Source organism: Saccoglossus kowalevskii, chromosome 3 (assembly GCF_978046115.1).
Source record: "Saccoglossus kowalevskii chromosome 3, keSacKowa6.1, whole genome shotgun sequence".
NCBI lineage: Eukaryota > Metazoa > Hemichordata > Enteropneusta > Harrimaniidae > Saccoglossus > Saccoglossus kowalevskii.
In genome coordinates this window covers 21,704,818-21,725,548 of record NC_140643.1, presented here as the reverse complement: position 1 = coordinate 21,725,548, position 20,731 = coordinate 21,704,818, and the positions used below count along the sequence as shown (strand labels likewise).

General features: G+C 33.9%; 1 protein-coding gene across 1 annotated transcript in view; it reads left to right on the top strand.

Moving 5' to 3' along the window:
• The window catches only part of LOC100376541 (dynein axonemal heavy chain 3-like), a 118,864-nt gene that overhangs the window by 37,568 nt on the left and 60,565 nt on the right, over nt 1-20,731 (top strand). Inside the window, exons 16-37 of the mRNA XM_085497361.1 lie at nt 287-481; nt 1,527-1,715; nt 2,242-2,370; nt 2,600-2,800; nt 3,274-3,413; nt 4,842-5,000; nt 5,890-6,118; nt 7,021-7,173; nt 7,563-7,704; nt 8,150-8,348; nt 8,973-9,081; nt 9,546-9,665; nt 10,091-10,261; nt 10,826-10,963; nt 11,497-11,640; nt 13,942-14,106; nt 15,562-15,696; nt 16,012-16,230; nt 17,125-17,225; nt 18,670-18,784; nt 18,983-19,116; nt 20,495-20,509. Coding sequence (XP_085353487.1) covers nt 287-481; nt 1,527-1,715; nt 2,242-2,370; nt 2,600-2,800; nt 3,274-3,413; nt 4,842-5,000; nt 5,890-6,118; nt 7,021-7,173; nt 7,563-7,704; nt 8,150-8,348; nt 8,973-9,081; nt 9,546-9,665; nt 10,091-10,261; nt 10,826-10,963; nt 11,497-11,640; nt 13,942-14,106; nt 15,562-15,696; nt 16,012-16,230; nt 17,125-17,225; nt 18,670-18,784; nt 18,983-19,116; nt 20,495-20,509 — 3,302 coding nt within the window. The remainder of the gene's footprint in view (nt 1-286; nt 482-1,526; nt 1,716-2,241; nt 2,371-2,599; nt 2,801-3,273; nt 3,414-4,841; nt 5,001-5,889; nt 6,119-7,020; nt 7,174-7,562; nt 7,705-8,149; nt 8,349-8,972; nt 9,082-9,545; nt 9,666-10,090; nt 10,262-10,825; nt 10,964-11,496; nt 11,641-13,941; nt 14,107-15,561; nt 15,697-16,011; nt 16,231-17,124; nt 17,226-18,669; nt 18,785-18,982; nt 19,117-20,494; nt 20,510-20,731) is intronic.

The window sequence follows — 20,731 nt, the reverse complement described above, 5'->3', positions numbered from 1 at the left end:
TTTATTTGTGCTCTATTGGGCATGCACTTCTTTCTGATAAAGAAAATATGATATTTTTTCCTGCACTTTTTTCAAAAAATGTTGATCCAATCTGGTAGGTAAAATGAAATTATGTTGCTCCAAAGTTTCATTGAGAAATACATGTAATACAAAACATTCTTTTGTGTAAGTAGGCAGCTCGGAATGTTTTATGATTGGAGTACTATTACCTTACAATAGGTTTTACTTATTAAAATTAGCAATTGGAAGTATCTAAAGTAAAATTGTGTTTTATTTTTCTCTACAGAAAGCTGCTGTGAACCGAGAAGAGACGTTACTTGAGACTGGTGCTCAAAGCGCATATGCACAGTTGGAAGAGATAAAGGATGCTAAAGAACCATATGATAAACTCTGGAATGCCGCTGTCAAATTCCATGAAATGTACGACAAATGGATGAATGGTCCACTGCTGCATGTGAACGCTGAAGAAGTTGAAGAAGAGGTGTGTATTCAATTTTTTGTTTATGTTCTGCAAGCTCCAGTGTTTCAATGTTTTAATCAGAATTTCTGGCATGTGTCTTCATGGTATTTTATTTTAAATATACACTGCCTGTATAGGTTTCAGACCATTAAATTAATTTCTTTAGATGAAGAAGTTAATGCTTGGGGATATTTCTAGACAAAAAAAAAACATGTTTCAAATATGTAAATGTTGTTTTGATTTTCTGAAGCCACCTGTTTAAGTTATCACCGCAGAAGCTCCTCCAAAATAGATCGAAACAGACTTTAATATAAATTTCAGTCTTTCTACTTTAAAGTATTTCAGATAAACAACTAGCTTAGAAGCGCAAATTGATAGTCCAGCCAAGACCTGCAGGTCATTATTCAATAAACATTATAGACAACACACACATGTCTCATACATACAGTGTTTGTTATTTAAGAGTGTCCTCGTTGGTTAATAGGTACAATGGTAGTTGATGACTGCAGCTGATGATATGGTGGTCTGAGACCTATATTTCATTCTTGATCACACAAAATGGCAAAATCATATTCTGGCTTCATTTTAGTCTTAAAATGTCTTTGTGTCTGTATCTCTCAGTACTTATATTTGTACCCTACTATGGATAGAAATAATTTGTTAAGCTGTAAAGCATTTTTTTTTCCAGTGGCACCAGGTAACCTGGTTACAATTCACTTTTATCATGCTATGGCCATTCCGGATTATTTGCATTCCAAACCTTGCTTTTGCATTAATGGAATGTAACAGTGAATTGTATGTATTCAGAGGTACACAATTTTGCATAAGGAGGTGAGATCTGAAATATAGACCTTCTGAAACGCTGTTTCCTGCATTTTAAAGCGAAATTTTGATGACCCAAAAGGTTTCAGCTTGATTTGGCTTAACCAACCCCTGTGCAAATTAACCCGCAATGGTCATTACATGTGAAAAATTGAATTGGTACATTGTTACACGATAGGTATGAATTCTTACATCTATCATTTCACAATTCAAGTAATCCTTGTAAATTGTTTTTATTTTCTAGGTTCAAAACTTATGGCGTACCAGCTATAAACTGACTAAGATATTTGCTCATCCCGAGATGATGGGTCCTATGAGGGCAGCCGCTACCATAAAAGCTAAGTTAGAGAAATTCAAGATAAATATGCCGTTAATTAATGCGCTGTGTAATCCGGGCATCAAGGAGAGACACTGGGATGCTATGTCAGAAAAGGTCAGTCTAATAATTAAGTGTATGAGGTAATGTGACTAATGGCAGACATAATATATTATATAATATGATTGATTTTCCCTACCAAAAAAGAAATGAACATTTTCTTTACAACTTCAACAAAGCTTTATTCTATTCTATTCTATTCTATTCTATTCTATTCTATTCTATTCTATTCTATTCTATTCTATTCTATTCTATTCTATTCTATTCTATTCTATTCTATTCTATTCTATTCTATTCTATTCTATTCTATTCTATTCTATTCTATTCTATTCTATTCTATTCTATTCTATTCTATTCTATTCTATTCTATTCTATTCTATTCTATTCTATTCTATTCTATTCACACTACAATTAAACTTGCCGAATATTTTCTTTATATTCCAGCCCACTAAACCCCTAACTCTGCTAAAATTACTGACTGGACATCACTTTTGCCAGTGTCACTGACTGGACACCACATTTGCCAATATCACTGATTTGAACACCATATAAATCTTTACTCTGACTGCTTTACTCTTTCTAGGTTGGATTTAACTTGAAACCAAAAGAGGATACACCACTCATTGATATGCTGCAAATGGAACTTGAGAAATACCTTGAAGACTTGACTGAGATAAGTTCTCAGGCTAGCAAGGAATACGCTCTGGAAAAGGTAATCAAACTATTTAGATCTGTACATATGTTTTGTTTACTGATGTGAAACTCTGAAACAATTTTTGGAAGAGTTAAAATTTGACAAACAATTGAGAAAACAAAGATGAATATGTAACTGAACTAAATTTATTCGCATAGTTACAAACTCAAAAAATTACTACTAGTGATAAACAACAAGTTATTAAACTATCAGTATATGGTAACTTTGTTCATTTGTTTGTTTGTAGGCACTGGTGAAGATGACCGGTGACTGGGAATCTGTTCACTTTAACTTTGTACCATACAAAGACACCGGCCTTAGTATACTGTCTGCTATTGATGATGTACAAGTGTTACTGGAGGACCATATTGTAAAAACCACAACTATGAGAGGATCTACATTCATTGCACCATTTGAAGAGGAGGTCAAAGTCTGGGAAGAAAGATTGGTGAGTTGGTTGTAATTGATAATGCGTGAATCATTCAATTTTCGCTATAGAATAGAAATTCACGATTTGATGACCTACATAAAAGGCAATTACTTGTACAATAAATATTTCATTCTGGTCAATGCGAGTTCCTATCTTCAGGATTCCAGTGAAATATTAACTTCTGCAGTATTTTGTGTTTTTTTTCAAACTCACCTAATTTTAGAAAATTCACCGCTTGCAGAAATGAATCACTTTGTAGTACCATCACATATCCAATACAGACTTGTCAGCTTACTTTCCTATTTTGGTTTTCATTATGTTAGATTCAGATATGCAAAATTATTTGTTAGTATTTTCTGCGTGGCATCATACAAATACTCCCTACCTTAGAGATACACTGTACAAATTCTGTACACATCTGACAATGATACAAGTATCCTACAGTATATTGTTTTTCCTATTATATTATTTTGGGTTATTATATTTTTCAGCATCGTATCAAAGCAATCTTAGACTCCTGGCTTAAAGTACAAGCTGCCTGGTTGTATTTGGAACCAATATTCGGCTCTGAAGATATACGAAGGCAGATTCCTGTAGAGGGTGCAATGTTTACAGATGTAGATTGTAATTGGTAAGCATGATGATATCAGAATAATACCTACCATATTTACTCTATTAGAAGCACTTCTAATAGAGTAAATAATAGGAGTGAAAGTGAACCAACATTTGCAGTTATTGTATGCTGGATCATTAAAATATGACTTATTTTACAATGGTCACAACTAATAAATTATATGGAAATCATGTGTGATGCAGTCAAGGAAACTTTTAGTCCCCAGGATATGGTACCAATATTCACTGCCACTATTACAACCAGTTTTGACTTTGGCTTGCTTTTCCTTCTTAGTGCATGTTCTTGTTCATGTAAAATGCCACCTTTCATCAATGTATTAAAATACATATGCGTGATTATATTTGGTCTACGCAAAACATTAATCTTTCTAAACATTTTCTGAGACCATGCATGATGTATATTCTCAAAATAATGTGATCATATTTTGATCATATATTGATCATATCTTCTACGTCTTTCTGGATCGCTTAATTTTTCATTGGAACTTTGTAATCCTTTTAATTTCCCAGTTCTTTGCGTTCATTAATGGTATTGACAATATAGTGTGAATTGCTGTGCGGGCCTATCGCAGTAGACCACGATCAGCCAGCGTCATGGCATCTATGCATAAATTTGCATAAAATTTGAGAGCGCCGACCTCCATCGCGGTAATGACCACAGTGCACCGCCCGTTTGATTTCCGACGCTCTCCCCTAGCCATCATGAATTCACCGATCTCTTTACTAATTAGTAGTTCATCTTTATATCTATAGGTCATTATTATGATTATGTGGTATAATGGTTAGCGTGTCTGCTTAGAATAAGGAGTTTACAGATTTAACTTGGATCCATGCTTGGCTTAGGCTTGCTTCTAGTTTTGAGAATTTTCACCTCATGTGCTGTTCACAGTGCACATAAAAACAATCACAGTATTCTTGATGTGTCAAGTTAGTGAGATGCTGTATAGGGTTTAACTATTGGCTGGGTTTTATTTTTTTTTTTAGCTTTTTTCGCTTACAATGAAACAATAGAATGTATTGTTTCCTCACAAACCAGTGAAATTAAACTCAGAGAATATCTCTGTAACCTCAAATCTGCTAAATTTAAACTTAAACTTTTCCTTCTCTACAGTACCCCAACTAAAACTATCTTTTCTTTTGTACCTGACTACTCGTAAGTGTTTGCAATCTGTTTGTGTACATCAATATCTATATACGTAGGCTACAAATGCACTGTATTGCTGAAGCTGAATGAATGAATGAATGAATAAATAAATAAATTATAATTTGACCATTTCAATATTTTAATCGTGAAAAGCTAATACAATAATTTTGTTGTCAGTGTCATTTTGAGGGGCTTTGGTTTGACCCAATCCAAAATGGTCTGAAGGCACACCATTCATGTGCCCAAAAATGACCACATGTTTTGGTATGAATGTCTTTATAGGAGAGAGATAATGGTGAATGCTGTTAAGGATACTAAGGCCCTTGTGGTGACTTCCCAGCCACTTATGCTGGAGAAATTACAGCATGCTGAGAGTCTATTGGAAGACATTCAGAAAGGTTTGAATGACTACTTAGAACAAAAGAGACTATTCTTCCCCAGGTAAGAATGTTACAAAATCATATGCTAATTTTTTTAATTATGCATGAATTTATACAATTGAAAAAAAAAAAGAATACTGGCAATCAGGTGGGGATTTTGACTTTGGCGGTACATTTGTATTTTTTCCCACATTTCAAAAATTATGTAAATAATTTTTATCCTATTAATAAACTGATGACAAACTAAATCATGTTAAACCAGAACTACTTGAGGATGCTAGTAAAAAAAATATGCAAAGTATCATTTGTGTGACAAAATAATTCTATAATCCTAAGACGTGTGTACTGTTTGAATAAATTGAGAAAACGTATTGAAATTATGTTGTAATTACTTGATTGCAAGGCGAGTATGCGTGATATAGTGACAGTAAAAGACCAAGCCTTGATTATGTCTGACATAATCAAAATGCCTAGATAATTGCACATACCTGAATCTCTAATATCATCTACAACAGTTGACATAAAAGAATGTCTGTTTCAGGAGTTTTCTGGAGTCATGTGTAAAACCTGATTTATCAATACTGTGCTTTGTGCTTAGTTATTTACCACCATGTTCCATATTTGTGGCAGTGTTCTCTTATTTCCTGTACCTTATACGAATCACTGTGCAAAACATCCACCACAGTTGATGGTAAAACAAATAGGTACAGCACACCTTAATGCAAACACTCGCTTTGCCAGAAAGACGTGCTAATTAAGCCTGTTGTAATTATTGTGATGACTTCATTTGCATATAATTTACTAGTGGCTGTTTTGAACAATAATTAAGCCTGTGGTATACATGCTGAATCTGCATAATTTTTCAAAATCAATAATTAAAATATAATCTTTTTCAAATGAAAAAACAAAAAACAGATATGCTGTTCTCACACTTTCTACTTTATCACCAGATTCTTCTTCTTGTCCAATGATGAGTTACTTGAGATACTATCAGAAACCAAAGATCCACTGCGCGTACAACCGCACTTGAAAAAGTGCTTCGAAGGCATCGCAAAACTCACATTTACAGATGCTAAAGAAATCACTGCCATGGAATCAGCAGAGAAAGAAAAAGTTGACTTCGTACATAAGATTATTCCAGCAGATGCCCATGGCTTGGTGGAAAAATGGCTGATACAGGTATGTATTACTTGTCACAAACTCAGTGCTTTATAATGTACGTGATTATAATATGCAGTTTCTCAACTAGGATTTTGCGCAAGCTGATTATATATTCTTATTTTAAATTTTATATTTATATTATTATTTTATTGTTTTTGGTTTAGTTCTGAATATATTTTTGGTTTTACCTGCTGTTATTGAGTTTTTTTATCTATTTTTTCTTGATTGGCATAGTTCAGGTGACCGGGATATGGTATTATGATAAGTTAATAACATCAAGTGAAAAAATATAAATAAACAAAAATAACAATGGCAAAAATGTAAAAATTAGAAAAAAAATTGGAGCCTATACAGTGATGTAGATCATAGGCGGTACCCGGGCACAATGCCCGCCTAGTGCGTCCTTGTAACCAGCTAGAAAAAAATGTTTTTGCTATTTTTTTGTAATAGAGTGTGTAAAAATCAGCCCTTCTTTTACTAGCTGTGCCCGCCTATTTTTCAATGTAACCACCTATTGGAAAAATGATCTACATCACTGGCCTATATCTACAATCAATTTTAATCAGATTGTTTTTGTTTATTTCTATAGACAAATGACACAATACATGATTGTTGGGTAATTTGGGTAACAAATTTCAAGACTTTCGTGGAAACTGACTGATAACAAAAAGCGCTGAATTAAAACCAAGTTGATAACGAAATATACTGAATTCAAACCAAGTGGATATTGAAATTTAGTAAATTTATTTGCCAAATCAAATTCGCAAAAAATTGAGTTGAATCTGAGTTACGAATATTTGTAGTTAGTCGCAGTAAATGTATAAATGTTATCTACATCACTTAATATAGTCTATCATAGTGTTGATTGGGTTAACGCAGTATTTCCTGCAGTAAGTAAACACTGACATTTTTCTTTGCAGGTGGAGGCTTTAATGAAACAAAGTATACGTGAAGTGATGGCCAAGGCTGTTAAATCTTATTGTAATACACCACGTACACAGTGGGTGTTAAACTGGCCTGGTCAGGTGATATTAGCATCTAGTAATATACACTGGACTATAGATGCATCCAAGGTATTACAGGCACAATATTTTCCTTTATTCTGTTGATTTATAAGGATGGACGGTGGATTCCTACTCGCAGTAGAAAAGATATATGGATTCCATTCAGGGGTTTTCATGACATGTTATCACATATTAATATTAAAGTTGCTACATACTTTTATTAATCAACTTCAGAAATTATATAAGCAAATATTGAAGGAAAGAATTCTTCAGGTACACTGTTAATAATTCAGACTTCGACAAACTTTTGGATTTTGTAAAATTATATTAGCTACCTGTGTCTCTTAAACTTTATTTCCCTAATGTGCACGGTAGTATCTTGTTCAACTTCTTACAGGATAAGTATGCAATTAGGAAAACAATGCTGACACAGTGTGATTTTTTTATTGTTTCTACAGGCTATATGCAAGAAGAATGGATTGGCTGTTTATTTAAAACAGTGTAATAAGCAGATTGATGAGACTGTGAAGTTAGTGAGAGGAAAGTTAACTTCTATGAATAGAATCACCTTGGAAGCTCTCATTGTCATTGATGTACACGGTGAGTTGTGATAAAGCAAAATCAGATAAATTTGTTTTGTTATGCCAAATTAGTCCCAGTTTTATTCCAAAAATGTGATTATGATTCGATTGGTCTATCAATCTGTCAGTCCTTTTCACCACCAGTTCCCCCTTTTCATCACAAATTCACAAAATGGTCTTGTTTATAGTCGGCACTTTCCATTTGAAGATTGGGATAAAAATAACAAAATTTGTTGAGTAAAAACAGAAAATTTACACAAAATTTGTCTGTTGGCTCCAAAATTAGAATTCATTTCCAGAAATAGCAAAGAATATAAGAAAAAAGTTTGGTTGAGAAAGTCTGGTCGTGAAAAGGTTATCTTCACCATACATTGGCTGATCTGATTCAGAGTTGGTATTTTGCAGATAATACATTATAGAAATATATTACTCAGTTTTATTATTGTACATTTCTATCACTATAGCACGCGATGTGGTGTTCTGCCTCAATGAACTTAAAGTATCAGATCCTGCAAGCTTTCAGTGGATCAGTCAGCTGAGATACTATTGGGAAGACAGCTCTGTGATGGTTAGAATGATCACCACAACTGTCCCATATGGTTATGAATATTTAGGAAATACCAGTCGACTGGTCATAACACCTCTCACTGATAGATGTTATCGGTAAGTTTGTATGACATTCACTTTACTATGGTCATATAATAAACTGTGTTTTAGAATTTTAATGGCATTTAGTACGTAACTAAATTCTCGCACAAGTATTTTACAGTTTGTATTTGCTTCACAGTAGTGTATACGGTCAAAATACTGTAAAATACTTTATTTTCGCTTGGAATTAATTTTCGCTATTTTCACTGAAGGAATGATTTGTGAAAAATCAGTGAAAATAAATTTCACACAAAACACCCCAAAAGTCTTTTCAGCAAAAATTGCTCAAGCTAAAATAAAGTATTTTACAGTATGTCTAATATTAGTAATCCAGTATTCAATAATTGTAATTTTTAGCTTATATGTTCTATTGGTGATGTATTTCTAAAAGAGCAAATACTGCAATGTGATGGTGTTTATCCACTTTCTCAACTGTCAAGACCTCTACAGGTTTTGATACAAAGTGAATTTTCTTGAAACTTCCTATTTTATTTACATGCAACAGATTACACAGAATCTAGTTGCACCAGCTGTCAGAAAAACAGTCCCCTGATTTCATATGGGATATAGGAACATATATATAGTTGGCTGTTTTACTTCTGTATTATTCATATTGCTATGTTTTGTGTCTGTTTACAGTACCCTGATGGGAGCCTTATTATTAAATCTGGGTGGTGCACCGGAAGGCCCAGCTGGTACCGGGAAAACTGAAACCTGCAAGGATTTGGCCAAAGCCATGGCTAAACAAGTAAGTAAATTGTAAAAATCACACATTATAATTAATAATCGTGCATAAATTGGGAATTCTGAGCAGATTGAGACAAACCATATTTTGCTCTACTGAGCATGTTACTGCACATGTATGCAAAGCATTATGGGAGATAACTATTATCTTCTTTGAACTTATATGTTAATTTGTTGTGATGTTTTCACAATAGTCAGATTCATAACAATAATAATATACATTTTTAATCTCATGTCCACTTTGAAGTATGAAAAGATAATCCCACTTTAAAAACCGGTGTAAAAATGCCAATTTTGATCATTTTCCATGATATTTGGAACTCTTGCATCATGAAATTGTCTGGTGATCCCAATTTTGTTTTCATTCTTATATCCTGTTAATAAAAGCGAAAATACGACAAACATGACATGTAATCTTGAATTAAGCTTGAATCTTCTTAATGTTCTTTGATATGTTATATTTTTCAGTGTGTTGTGTTTAACTGTTCAGATGGTTTAGATTATAAAGCCATGGGCAAATTCTTTAAAGGTTTAGCACAGTCTGGAGCATGGGCTTGCTTTGATGAGTTCAACAGAATTGAACTTGAGGTAAGAGATACATATAATGAATATTTCTGAGTCTAAGCAACCAATACTGATTGCCTACCACTCGGTGGGTTGTTGCCTTCATGTATATTACTGGAACTTTATAATCACTCACTTGTTCTACATTTATTGGCAAACAGACACAACTGTAATCATTCAAGCCATTTCTGCCTTCATATGCAAAGCTGAAAGAAGACGTGTTCAATCTTGATACAATGTCATGTATAAAAACTTTTGACCAATGAGTGCTTCGCGCGAGTTATTTTGTCAACTTGTATTATGTTGCTTGCTACTTCTTTACCATTCCAGTATGTGTTTACCTTACATTACAGTACTGTTTGTCATCATTCCAATATCCCGAACCCCTCTACTTATTTTCCACATTATTACACACATGATTTTCAAACCATTGTCTCTTTCATTACCAGGTGTTATCAGTGGTAGCCCAACAGATCCAGAGTATACAGAGAGCTATAGCAGAACAGATGCAGACCTTTGTATTTGAAGGAACAGATATATCGTTAGATCCGTCCTGTACTATTTTTATCACGATGAATCCTGGCTATGCAGGCAGAGCTGAACTGCCTGACAATCTCAAAGTATGTACAGTAATTCATGAAACGAGAAAATATTTACTTTATCAGTAGTACATTCTCTCAATTTACAGATCAAGGTGTGTCTATACTCAAAATAATAATTTTAATGACAAGTGTGATTTTTCATTCATATGTGCTTCTGTTGTAGACTCACTTTTAATAGAGCAAATACTATGGCTCTCTCTGCCAACCACCACAATATGACCTTTTCACCTATCAGTTTATACACATTTGACAACTATGCCACAAAGATGGTAAACACATGGACAGATTTTGTGTTGTTTACTCAAAATATCATTTGAATGTAGACCATAAACACCTATGTATCTTAGGAATTATTGTTGACCAAATAGTCTATAGTTTACAGTAAAGCCTGAGCTGAAACATGTTTAAACCAAGAAACACTCTAAACAAAATCTATTTCAGTTTCTCCTGCCATAGACTGGCCCAATTATAAAAGCCAGCCATTAACTGAGTGCTTCCACACTTGCTGTTATTATTTCCGTTTGTATGAACGGCAAATGTATTATTTTACTACATACTTTTTATTATTGTGTTTAATTGTAGGTGTTATTCCGTACTGTCGCTATGATGGTTCCCGACTATGCCTTGATTGCCGAAATCAGTTTATACTCTATGGGGTTCGTAGATGCAAGGTCGCTGGCTGCTAAAATTGTTGCTACGTACCGACTTTGCTCAGAACAAGTAAGTACCCATTTTCAACACGGGTCCAAACATAATTTATAGAAATTACAAAAATGGTTACACAAGATAATAAACAAACAAATAATAAACAAACTTTTAATTATTTCACTATCATGTACAAAAATGTACGTGTCTGTCCAGTTCTGATAGATTTAATCATCTGGGCTTGTTCACTATGCTTGTCTTAACATTTAAATTTTTGCCAGCACACTCTTTCTAAACTCGAGATGTAATTTTGCGGCAACATTTTGCTAATTTGTATAAATATTTTTATAATTTCTTTGTTGTAACTACCTATTGGCTAGATATCAAAATATTTTTAAAAATATGAAAAAAATTATTTTATGAAAGGAGACAAAAGCCGACTTTGGCACTCAAAGTGTTAATGATGATTGGTAATTCTAAAAATAATAATGCTAATTTTGTGATTTCACAAAAACATGTGGTGCAGTACTAGGAATTGACAGCTTGACCTTTGTGTGCTCATTTGTAAATAAATAATAAATGCTGATAAATGTGTTTGTGTTTTATAGTTATCCTCTCAGCATCACTATGACTACGGTATGCGAGCCGTCAAGTCTGTATTGACCGCTGCTGGTAATCTCAAACTAAAATATCCAGATATTGCTGAAGATAAATTGGTTCTTAGATCTATTAATGATGTCAACTTACCCAAGGTAATTTATTTCTTATTTGTCAAACTTTTCCATAACTTTTTTTAAAGAAATTTGCGAATGTGGAAAATTCGCTAAAGGCCCCGTCACATCATAATGTTTTGGTCAGCGTTCTCTAAACGTTCCAATCGCCCAATTTCCGAGCGTTCTGGAATGAGGTAGACACATCCAGCGTTCGATTAATGACTGCCTAAACGTATGACTAGCGTGTTCCTAATGCACGAGGAACGTGTAATGAGCGACCAAGTAAGATACCCCTGGAAATCATTTACGTGTGCTAACGTATCGACTTTTAAATGTTAAGTGGGCGTGTTGAGCGTGTATCTAACGTTAGATCGTTAATTTGACGTTAGTCGCAGGCTTTATGTGCGCTAGGGGTACGTACAGCGGTCGTTGACAGGTCGCTAGTGAGTTGATCACTGCAAAGCAAGCGATTGGTAACAACTAAGTAACGCTAGGGCAGCGATTGACTAACGATTGTCGAATGCGTCGAACGTTAGCAAAACGATCAAAGAACGTTATTTAACGTTTAACAGCGTTTAAAAATAAACGTAGAAGAACGCTGGTCTCAAATGAGAAATTTTGTGCATGTTCAAAACTTTTTTTGGGATCAGCGTTCTCCGCTGATTCCCGAAGATCAGCAACGATTACCGACGTTCACTAGCGTTCTCACGGCGCTCTTCTGGTGCTGTCCCAGCGACTTTGGGCGACTACCAACGTTTCCTCAAACGCCAGAGAACGCTAGCCAGAACGTCATGGTGTGACGGGCCCATAAATTCTGAAGCAATGAAAATATTAAAAATATTGTCCTCGCGCTTAATATTCTGTAATTTGTAAATGCACATCACAACCAAGATAAGGGATAACAACCAAGCAATTTATTGAGATAAAAAAAATGAAAAAGCAAATAATAAATACAAATACATGTAAAATAAACCACTCTGTAAAATCAATCTATTAAACAACTACAAAATTGAAAACAAGTCAAAATAAGGCTTGTAAATATAAACAATAAGTACCTTAAATAAATTGGGCAAGGGGCCCCTTCGATCAGGTCATTGTCATAGTTGGGGTCAAGGACACACTGCCACGGTCAAAATGTAGGGAGGTGGCCATGCAGATGGCCGTCGAACCCTATAATGGGGAATAGGATGGAGTCCTTTTCCCAAGCGGAGGGCATGAGAAGACTGAACATGACCGAAGTGACCCCCAAGGAAGGAGAGTTAGTAGATGGGAGAGGAACTCGCGACCCAGGAGACACGCAGGTGTGTACAGGCTGGGGAGAGTAGGGTCCTGGGGGAGGGGCAGGATGGACTGCCCGGCTTAGGTGGAAAAGGTAGCATGCAGGATAGAAGGATTCCGGCCCAGAGGAACATGAAGTGATGTTGAACATGCAGAAGGTAGGAATTCCACCAGAGGAACATGAAGTGATGTTGAACATGCAGAAGGTAGGAATTCCACCAGAGGAACATGAAGTGATGTTGAACATGCAGAAGGTAGGAATTCCACCAGAGGAACATGAAGTGATATTGAACATGCAGAAGGTAGGAATTCCACCAGAGGAACATGAAGTGATGTTGAACATGCAGAAGGTAGGAATTCCACCAGAGGAACATGAAGTGATATTGAACATGCAGAAGGTAGGAATTCCACCAGAGGAACATGAAGTGATGTTGAACATGCAGAAGGTAGGAATTCCACCAGAGGAACATGAAGTGATGTTGAACATGCAGAAGGTAGGAATTCCACCAGAGGAACATGAAGTGATATTGAACATGCAGAAGGTAGGAATTCCACCAGAGGAACATGAAGTGATGTTGAACATGCAGAAGGTAGGAATTCCACCAGAGGAACATGAAGTGATGTTGAACATGCAGAAGGTAGGAATTCCACCAGAGGAACATGAAGTGATGTTGAACATGCAGAAGGTAGGAATTCCACCAGAGGAACATGAAGTGATGTTGAACATGCAGAAGGTAGGAATTCCACCAGAGGAACATGAAGTGATATTGAACATGCAGAAGGTAGGAATTCCACCAGAGGAACATGAAGTGATGTTGAACATGCAGAAGGTAGGAATTCCACCAGAGGAACATGAAGTGATATTGAACATGCAGAAGGTAGGAATTCCACCAGAGGAACATGAAGTGATGTTGAACATGCAGAAGGTAGGAATTCCACCAGAGGAACATGAAGTGATGTTGAACATGCAGAAGGTAGGAATTCCACCAGAGGAACATGAAGTGATGTTGAAATATTGTATAAATGTTTGTTTTTTTATTAATTTTCATTTTTATATTACAGTTCTTATCTCAAGATATCCCACTTTTTGAAGGCATCATTTCGGATCTTTTCCCCGAAGTTGAGTTACCTAAACCAGACAGAGGAGTCTTAGAGGCTGCTTTAGTGGAAAACATACAGAAAATGAAATTACAAGCAGTACCATGGTTTATTGAAAAGATCATCCAGGTAAAAAATTAATATTTATTATGTCTGGGAATTATTCATTGTATCTATTAATTGAATTTAGATATTATACTCAGAATTCAATTATTTATATTTTTAGGATTTTGATAAAATTACACAATGAATGAGTCAAGAGTGTGCTAAGATATTAATTTATAAATTTATTCATTGTTGATTTGCAGTATGTTTTATTCATTAAATTTATATCCACTGCTGATGTAAACCATATTTATTAAACACTTCTGATGTATATCACAGAATTCAACCACAGATTATTTGATCTGAATTCATACTTCAAGGGAGGATCATTTAAAGTTGCAGCAATTTTGGTGAAAAATTCAATGTATTGTACTTCTAAATCCAATGTCAGAATTTAGTGGTTATGTGATAATGATAATAAGAGGTGATAAAGAGAATATCACAATGGCATTATGTTGATCAATGTAACTTTATTTGAAAAACCTGCATCACATTTACTGTAAACTGCATCACATTTACTGTAAACTGCATCACATTTACTGTAAACTGCATCACACTTACTGTAAACTGCTTCACATTTACTGTAAACTACATCACATTTACTGTATTAAAACTGCATCACATTTACTGTAAACTGCATCACATTTACTGTATTAAAACTGCATCACATTTACTGTAAACTGCATCTCATTTACTGTATTAAAACTGCATCACATTTACTGTAAACTGCATCTCATTTACTGTAAACTGCTTCACATTTACTGCAAACTGAATCACATTTACTGTAAACTGAATCACATTTACTGTAAACTGCATCACATTTACTGTAAACTGCATCACATTTACTGTGAACTGCATCACATTTACTGCAAACTGCATCACATTTACTGTAAACTGCATCACATTTACTGCAAACTACATTACATTTACTGCAAACTGCATCACATTTACTGTAAACTGCATCACATTTACTGTAAACTGCATCACATTTACTGCAAACTGCATCACATTTACTGCAAACTGCATCACATTTACTGTAAACTGCATCACATTTACTGCAAACTGCATCACATTTACTGTAAACTGCATCACATTTACTGTAAACTGCATCACATTTACTGCAAACTGCATCACATTTACTGTAAACTGCATCACATTTACTGTAAACTGCATCACATTTACTGCAAACTGCATCACATTTACTGCAAACTGCATCACATTTACTGTAAACTGCATCACATTTACTGCAAACTGCATCACATTTACTGCAAACTGCATCTCATTTACTGTATTAAAACTGCATCACATTTACTGTAAACTGCATCACATTTACTGTAAACTGCATCACATTTACTGTAAACTGCATCACATTTACTGCAAACTGCATCACATTTACTGCAAACTGCATCACATTTACTGTAAACTGTGACTGAAATAAATTCAAATCACTGAAGATGTGTTTTCACTGTCTTGTATTAGATCTATGAGATGATCTTAGTGCGCCATGGTCTCATGATAGTTGGGGATACATTAGGTGGTAAAACATCAGCATTTAAAGCACTGGCTGCTGCTATTGGTGATATGGATAAGAAAAAATTAATGGATGAATATAGGGTTAGTAGATATGTATTTATACACACTGGATAATACTGAACATTGTAGCTCACTTTCATATTGGTGTGACATGTTGCTGACTATGATGATGCCACTCAAAACTTTAACCACATTTTTATCTTATAATAAAAATAATAATAAAAATTAAGTTCCAGAATATTTTGAGATATGAAAAATATTGTGAGATTGTCATTGAAAAGCATTATAAATAATAAAAATGACTATAATGAAGTCTGTGATATGTTGATTTTAGAACTTTTCCAAAATGCTGAAAAGACTGAAAACAATTTTTAATTATTTATGATTGTGTTTCAGGTTGAATACCGAATCATAAACCCTAAAGCTGTTACGATGGGTCAGCTGTACGGTCGATTTGACCCGGTCTCTCACGAGTGGTCAGATGGCGTACTAGCAAATACTTTTCGTGAACATGCCTCCAGTACGTCAGAGGATAGAAAATGGATAATCTTTGATGGCCCTGTGGATGCGGTCTGGATCGAAAACATGAATACCGTCCTAGACGACAATAAAAAGGTTTGCTTCTTACTTTCTTATTTTTTAAAAATGTTAATTCATTCCTGCATGGATTATAGACATTTTGGGAGTTGAGGCAGTTTAATTAATTTAATATTAATTTAAAATTATAATTAATAATTTAATTACAAATTTGTAATCATGAGCATTTGTGCATTGTATTATGGGATAGAAATTCAAGTTTTGAACTACTGAGCATATGTGCATTGTATTATGGGATAGAAATCCAAGTTTTGAACTACTGAGCATTTTACTGAGCGTATGTGCATTGTATTATGGGATAGAAATTCAAGTTTTGAACTACTGAGCATTTTACTGACCATATGTGCATTGTATTATGGGATAGAAATCCAAGTTTTGAACTATTGAGCATTTTACTGAGCATATGTGCATTGTATTATGGGATAGAAATCCAAGTTTTGCACTACTGAGCATTTTAATGAGCATTTGTGCAGTGTATTATGGGATAAAAATTTAAGTTTTGCACTACTGAGCATTTTACTGAGCATATGAGCATTGTATTATGGGATAGAATAACATGTATGTTTTTCATTTCCATGTAACTGAGTAAAATTTTGAAATATCAAAATATAATTTTACCATAGAAACCAGTGCAAAAATGCAAATTTTCATATCTTTATGGCATTAACCCATAATAGCGAAAAGATTGAGAAGATGACATATAATCATCAATTGGATCCAAACCTTCTTAATATGGCTGTTACAACAATTGAGAAATTTTGATTGTCCTTTGTAGTGTATATAATATTTATTGAAAAATGAGGAATTCACCATACATCATTCTTTTTTTCATTGATATATTTTTATTTTTACTAATATGACAAAATATCTGTTGATATTATTACTAAAACAACTGTGTAATTGTTATTGCAGCTTTGCTTGATGAGTGGTGAAATTATTCAGATGAGTCCCAAACAAAATATGATATTTGAGCCTGCCGATTTAGAGCAGGCTTCACCCGCCACAGTAAGCAGGTGAGTACAGCCAACATAATTGTGCCTGTTACAAGCACATATAGACTGATGTAACTGTTTGCTACAATACGTTGACACCATACATTGTCAGTTTCAATTATTTTCAACACTTTTTTGCATTCATGTGTAACACATTAACCCAAGGAAGTTGTACTAACAGTAATTACGATGCACTAGTTTTTCACATGATTTAAAGTGTACTTGTGATGAGATGAATACGATCGTTTTTTAGATTCACACTGCTGAAATACTAGTACATATAATTATACCCTGCATCGGCAATTTGAGTGGAAAGAAAAAGAAACGCACTTACGAAATAGCTATCTGCTTGTCTCAGTATGCCTCTGAGGCTTCTGATGTTTTATGTTTCTTTTTTAAATATGCGTAGACACACAATTTAAATGTAAAGTAAAAGCATGTAATAGGCAATCAAATTCAGACTTAGTATAAAGCTCTTTTATTTAAGTCACCGCCATGGACTATAAAAAGGCTTTGTTATGTCATCTGTAATCCTGTCCTCGTTCAGTAATTTGATTTCATTGTTATTATATAAGATAGCTATCTAGTATTGTCATCACGTACCATACTATTCTCGAAACGAATAAATTTAAATCAGTGTATATATTAGATACTGATAAATAATGCATGAATTGAAATAAAATTCCAGTTTTTTTGATGCTCATATTTAATACATGATGACTTCACTGGAAAATTTGTTTAGAATCACAGTGTGAAAATTATGTTGGCCAGTATTGTGAACGTAATTGGAATAGATATTTTTTTTTTCTTCAAATTTACATATTTCATATTAATCACAGCATGCTGAGAAAACCTCAGTATTTTCAGGGTTCTCTCAAAGCATTGTGCTGCATTGTAATTGATATATTCTGTTATGCAAATTAACCACAACACTGGTATGCGAGATATCTAACTGCATTTGTCTGCTGACAACAAGAACGTATGACAGACTTATACACAGCAATGCAGTACTTTATCTCTGTGTGTGTGTGTGAGATATCTTACTGCATTTAATGACAGACAACAAGGTTCTCTTGCATAAGTGTTAATTTTTTCACCACCAGCTCCTTCTTTCGATCACAAATTCACAAATTAATCCTGTGTATAGTCTGCACTTTCCTTTAGAAGACTTGCATAAAAATAACAAAATTTGTTGAGTAAAAACTGAAAATCACTGATCGTGGTAATAACGTCATATATAATGTATGATAGAAATATGAATAATCTAAACTAAACATCAAAGCTATTGCTGCATAGAAATAATACAGCTAATGGAATAATAATTATAGAAAACATTTTGATGTCTAACTAGACAATTCCAATTAATTAACAAACACTTATCGTTTATCCACTGACGACAAGGATGGATGACATACTATTTCACATTATTACACACGTCATGACAATTGTATAATTTTGATTACAGATGTGGAATGATTTATATGGAACCAATACAACTAGGTACCGAACCATTAGTTTCCACATGGATACAACATGAGTTACCTGATTTTATAACGGAACAACAAAAGCACTATATACGAGTAAGTCAATTCAGTAGATTTCAGGTACCCGATAACAATTCAGAAAACTTGTCACTGTGACAGTGGATTGACAAAGATTAATGTACAATGTATTTGTTTCTTATTATGATTTCTGAGCAATTGTTGCTATATCATGATAGCGCCACCTAGTGACACAACTCATGCAATCTGCTGTTTTTATTTGCCACTTGTTTGTAGTTGCTATTTGAGTGGTTACTTGAGCCCTGTCTTGAGTTTGTGACAAGGAACTGTAAACAGTATATCAAGGTATCTAAGATGCACATGGCCAAGTCCATGTTGACGCTCTACGGCACGATGATGGATGATATACGGTAAAATTCGCTATTTGCTCCATTTTTGCTAATTGCTACTATCTGATAATTTCATTAAACATAGCCATTCAAAAGTAACTTTTACCCACATGTATGCTGTCCTAGTGTGTGTATTTCGACTAGCATACATATGACAGTGCATATTATTGTTATTTTGCACTGTATATATTACAGCACATAGAATATTTCATCTGGTCCTGTGATACAGTTCTATAATCACAGCAATAAACCCATTAACACTGTGTTATCAATATTCACCATATGCACTGCATTCATATCAGACTCAGCATGTGTATAAAGTTATTTTTGAATGGAGGATATTCATGTAATATTTAAATCTAAACACTCATTCCTATCTCATTTTACCCACCTGCATCTTCTCTGTAATGGTGTATCATAATGTGGTGTAAATACATGTATAGTACTATATTATAACTATGATTAATTAATATTGATAATTCAATAATAAATGTAGGAGTAGAAATTCTTAAAAACTAATTTATCATCATAATATCTCATTCATTGTTAATATCCATATAGAGTAAAATCAGTAGCATGAATATCGCCCCAGTGTCAGGAACAGGAAATCCATAAGAATATTTTGCTACCGGGGGTAGTCTAGATGAATAATTTCTCTTATTAAAAAAAAAAATGTACAGTGTAATATAGGAAAACATTCCCATTCTACAAATATAATGGAAAGATTTTATTTCATTGGCAAACTCAATAATTTTTTTACTTTGAAGCTGTTGCAATAGTGTTGTTCATAATGGTATGCAGTCCACTGTGCAAAATTCGTAGATGGGATAGAAGTTATTTAAAACAAGCGCAAAAATAAACCCTGGGGTTTCACTTTGACTCTTCTTTCTCCATAAATATCCAGAGACCCCAATTTTTATTTTCATTTTCTGCATCTTAATGGCATGGACTAGCATTATTGAAAAGATTAAGAAAATGACACTTAAATTCTCAATATTGTGTTGAACCTACTTAGGAGTCCGTGTAAATTCATATCTATACATGTAGCTGTCATATTACTAACAATTATCATAATAGTTTAATAATAATATCAGATAATCTAACTGTTATAGATATAGTTAAGCTTGTGTATTAGATTAAGTTAAAAGTATGAAGAAGAAAAAAAAAATACCGGGTAATAATTGTATGTGTTAATAATTGCTTATCATTACGATTGTGGTGTTTTTCTCTGCGACGCTATTACAACAAAATGGTGGATCTGCGTGTTTTGTGTGTGCATTTGACCTTTGACCTGCATGGCTTGGATATCTACCTGTTTTCACTGCGTGTGATTCAATTATTTCCTCACTGTCATGATGGTGTTCCAAAAACAATATATATATATTTTACATATACACAGAAAAGTAAGACTCGGGTAGGTGAAAATGTTTATTTATTTCAATGTTCCGAGCAGCTTTTTATCTTAGAATACCTGACACACATCTTGTTGTAGAACAAATTGAGAGCTTTATATTCTTATTTGGTTTCCTGATTTGAATTTTGTTTATGTATATAAAAAGAAAGCACAGTCATATTGTTGATTATTTCATGTGGTTTTCTCTCTGAACAAAAAAAAAAAAAAAAATCAGCTGTAAAA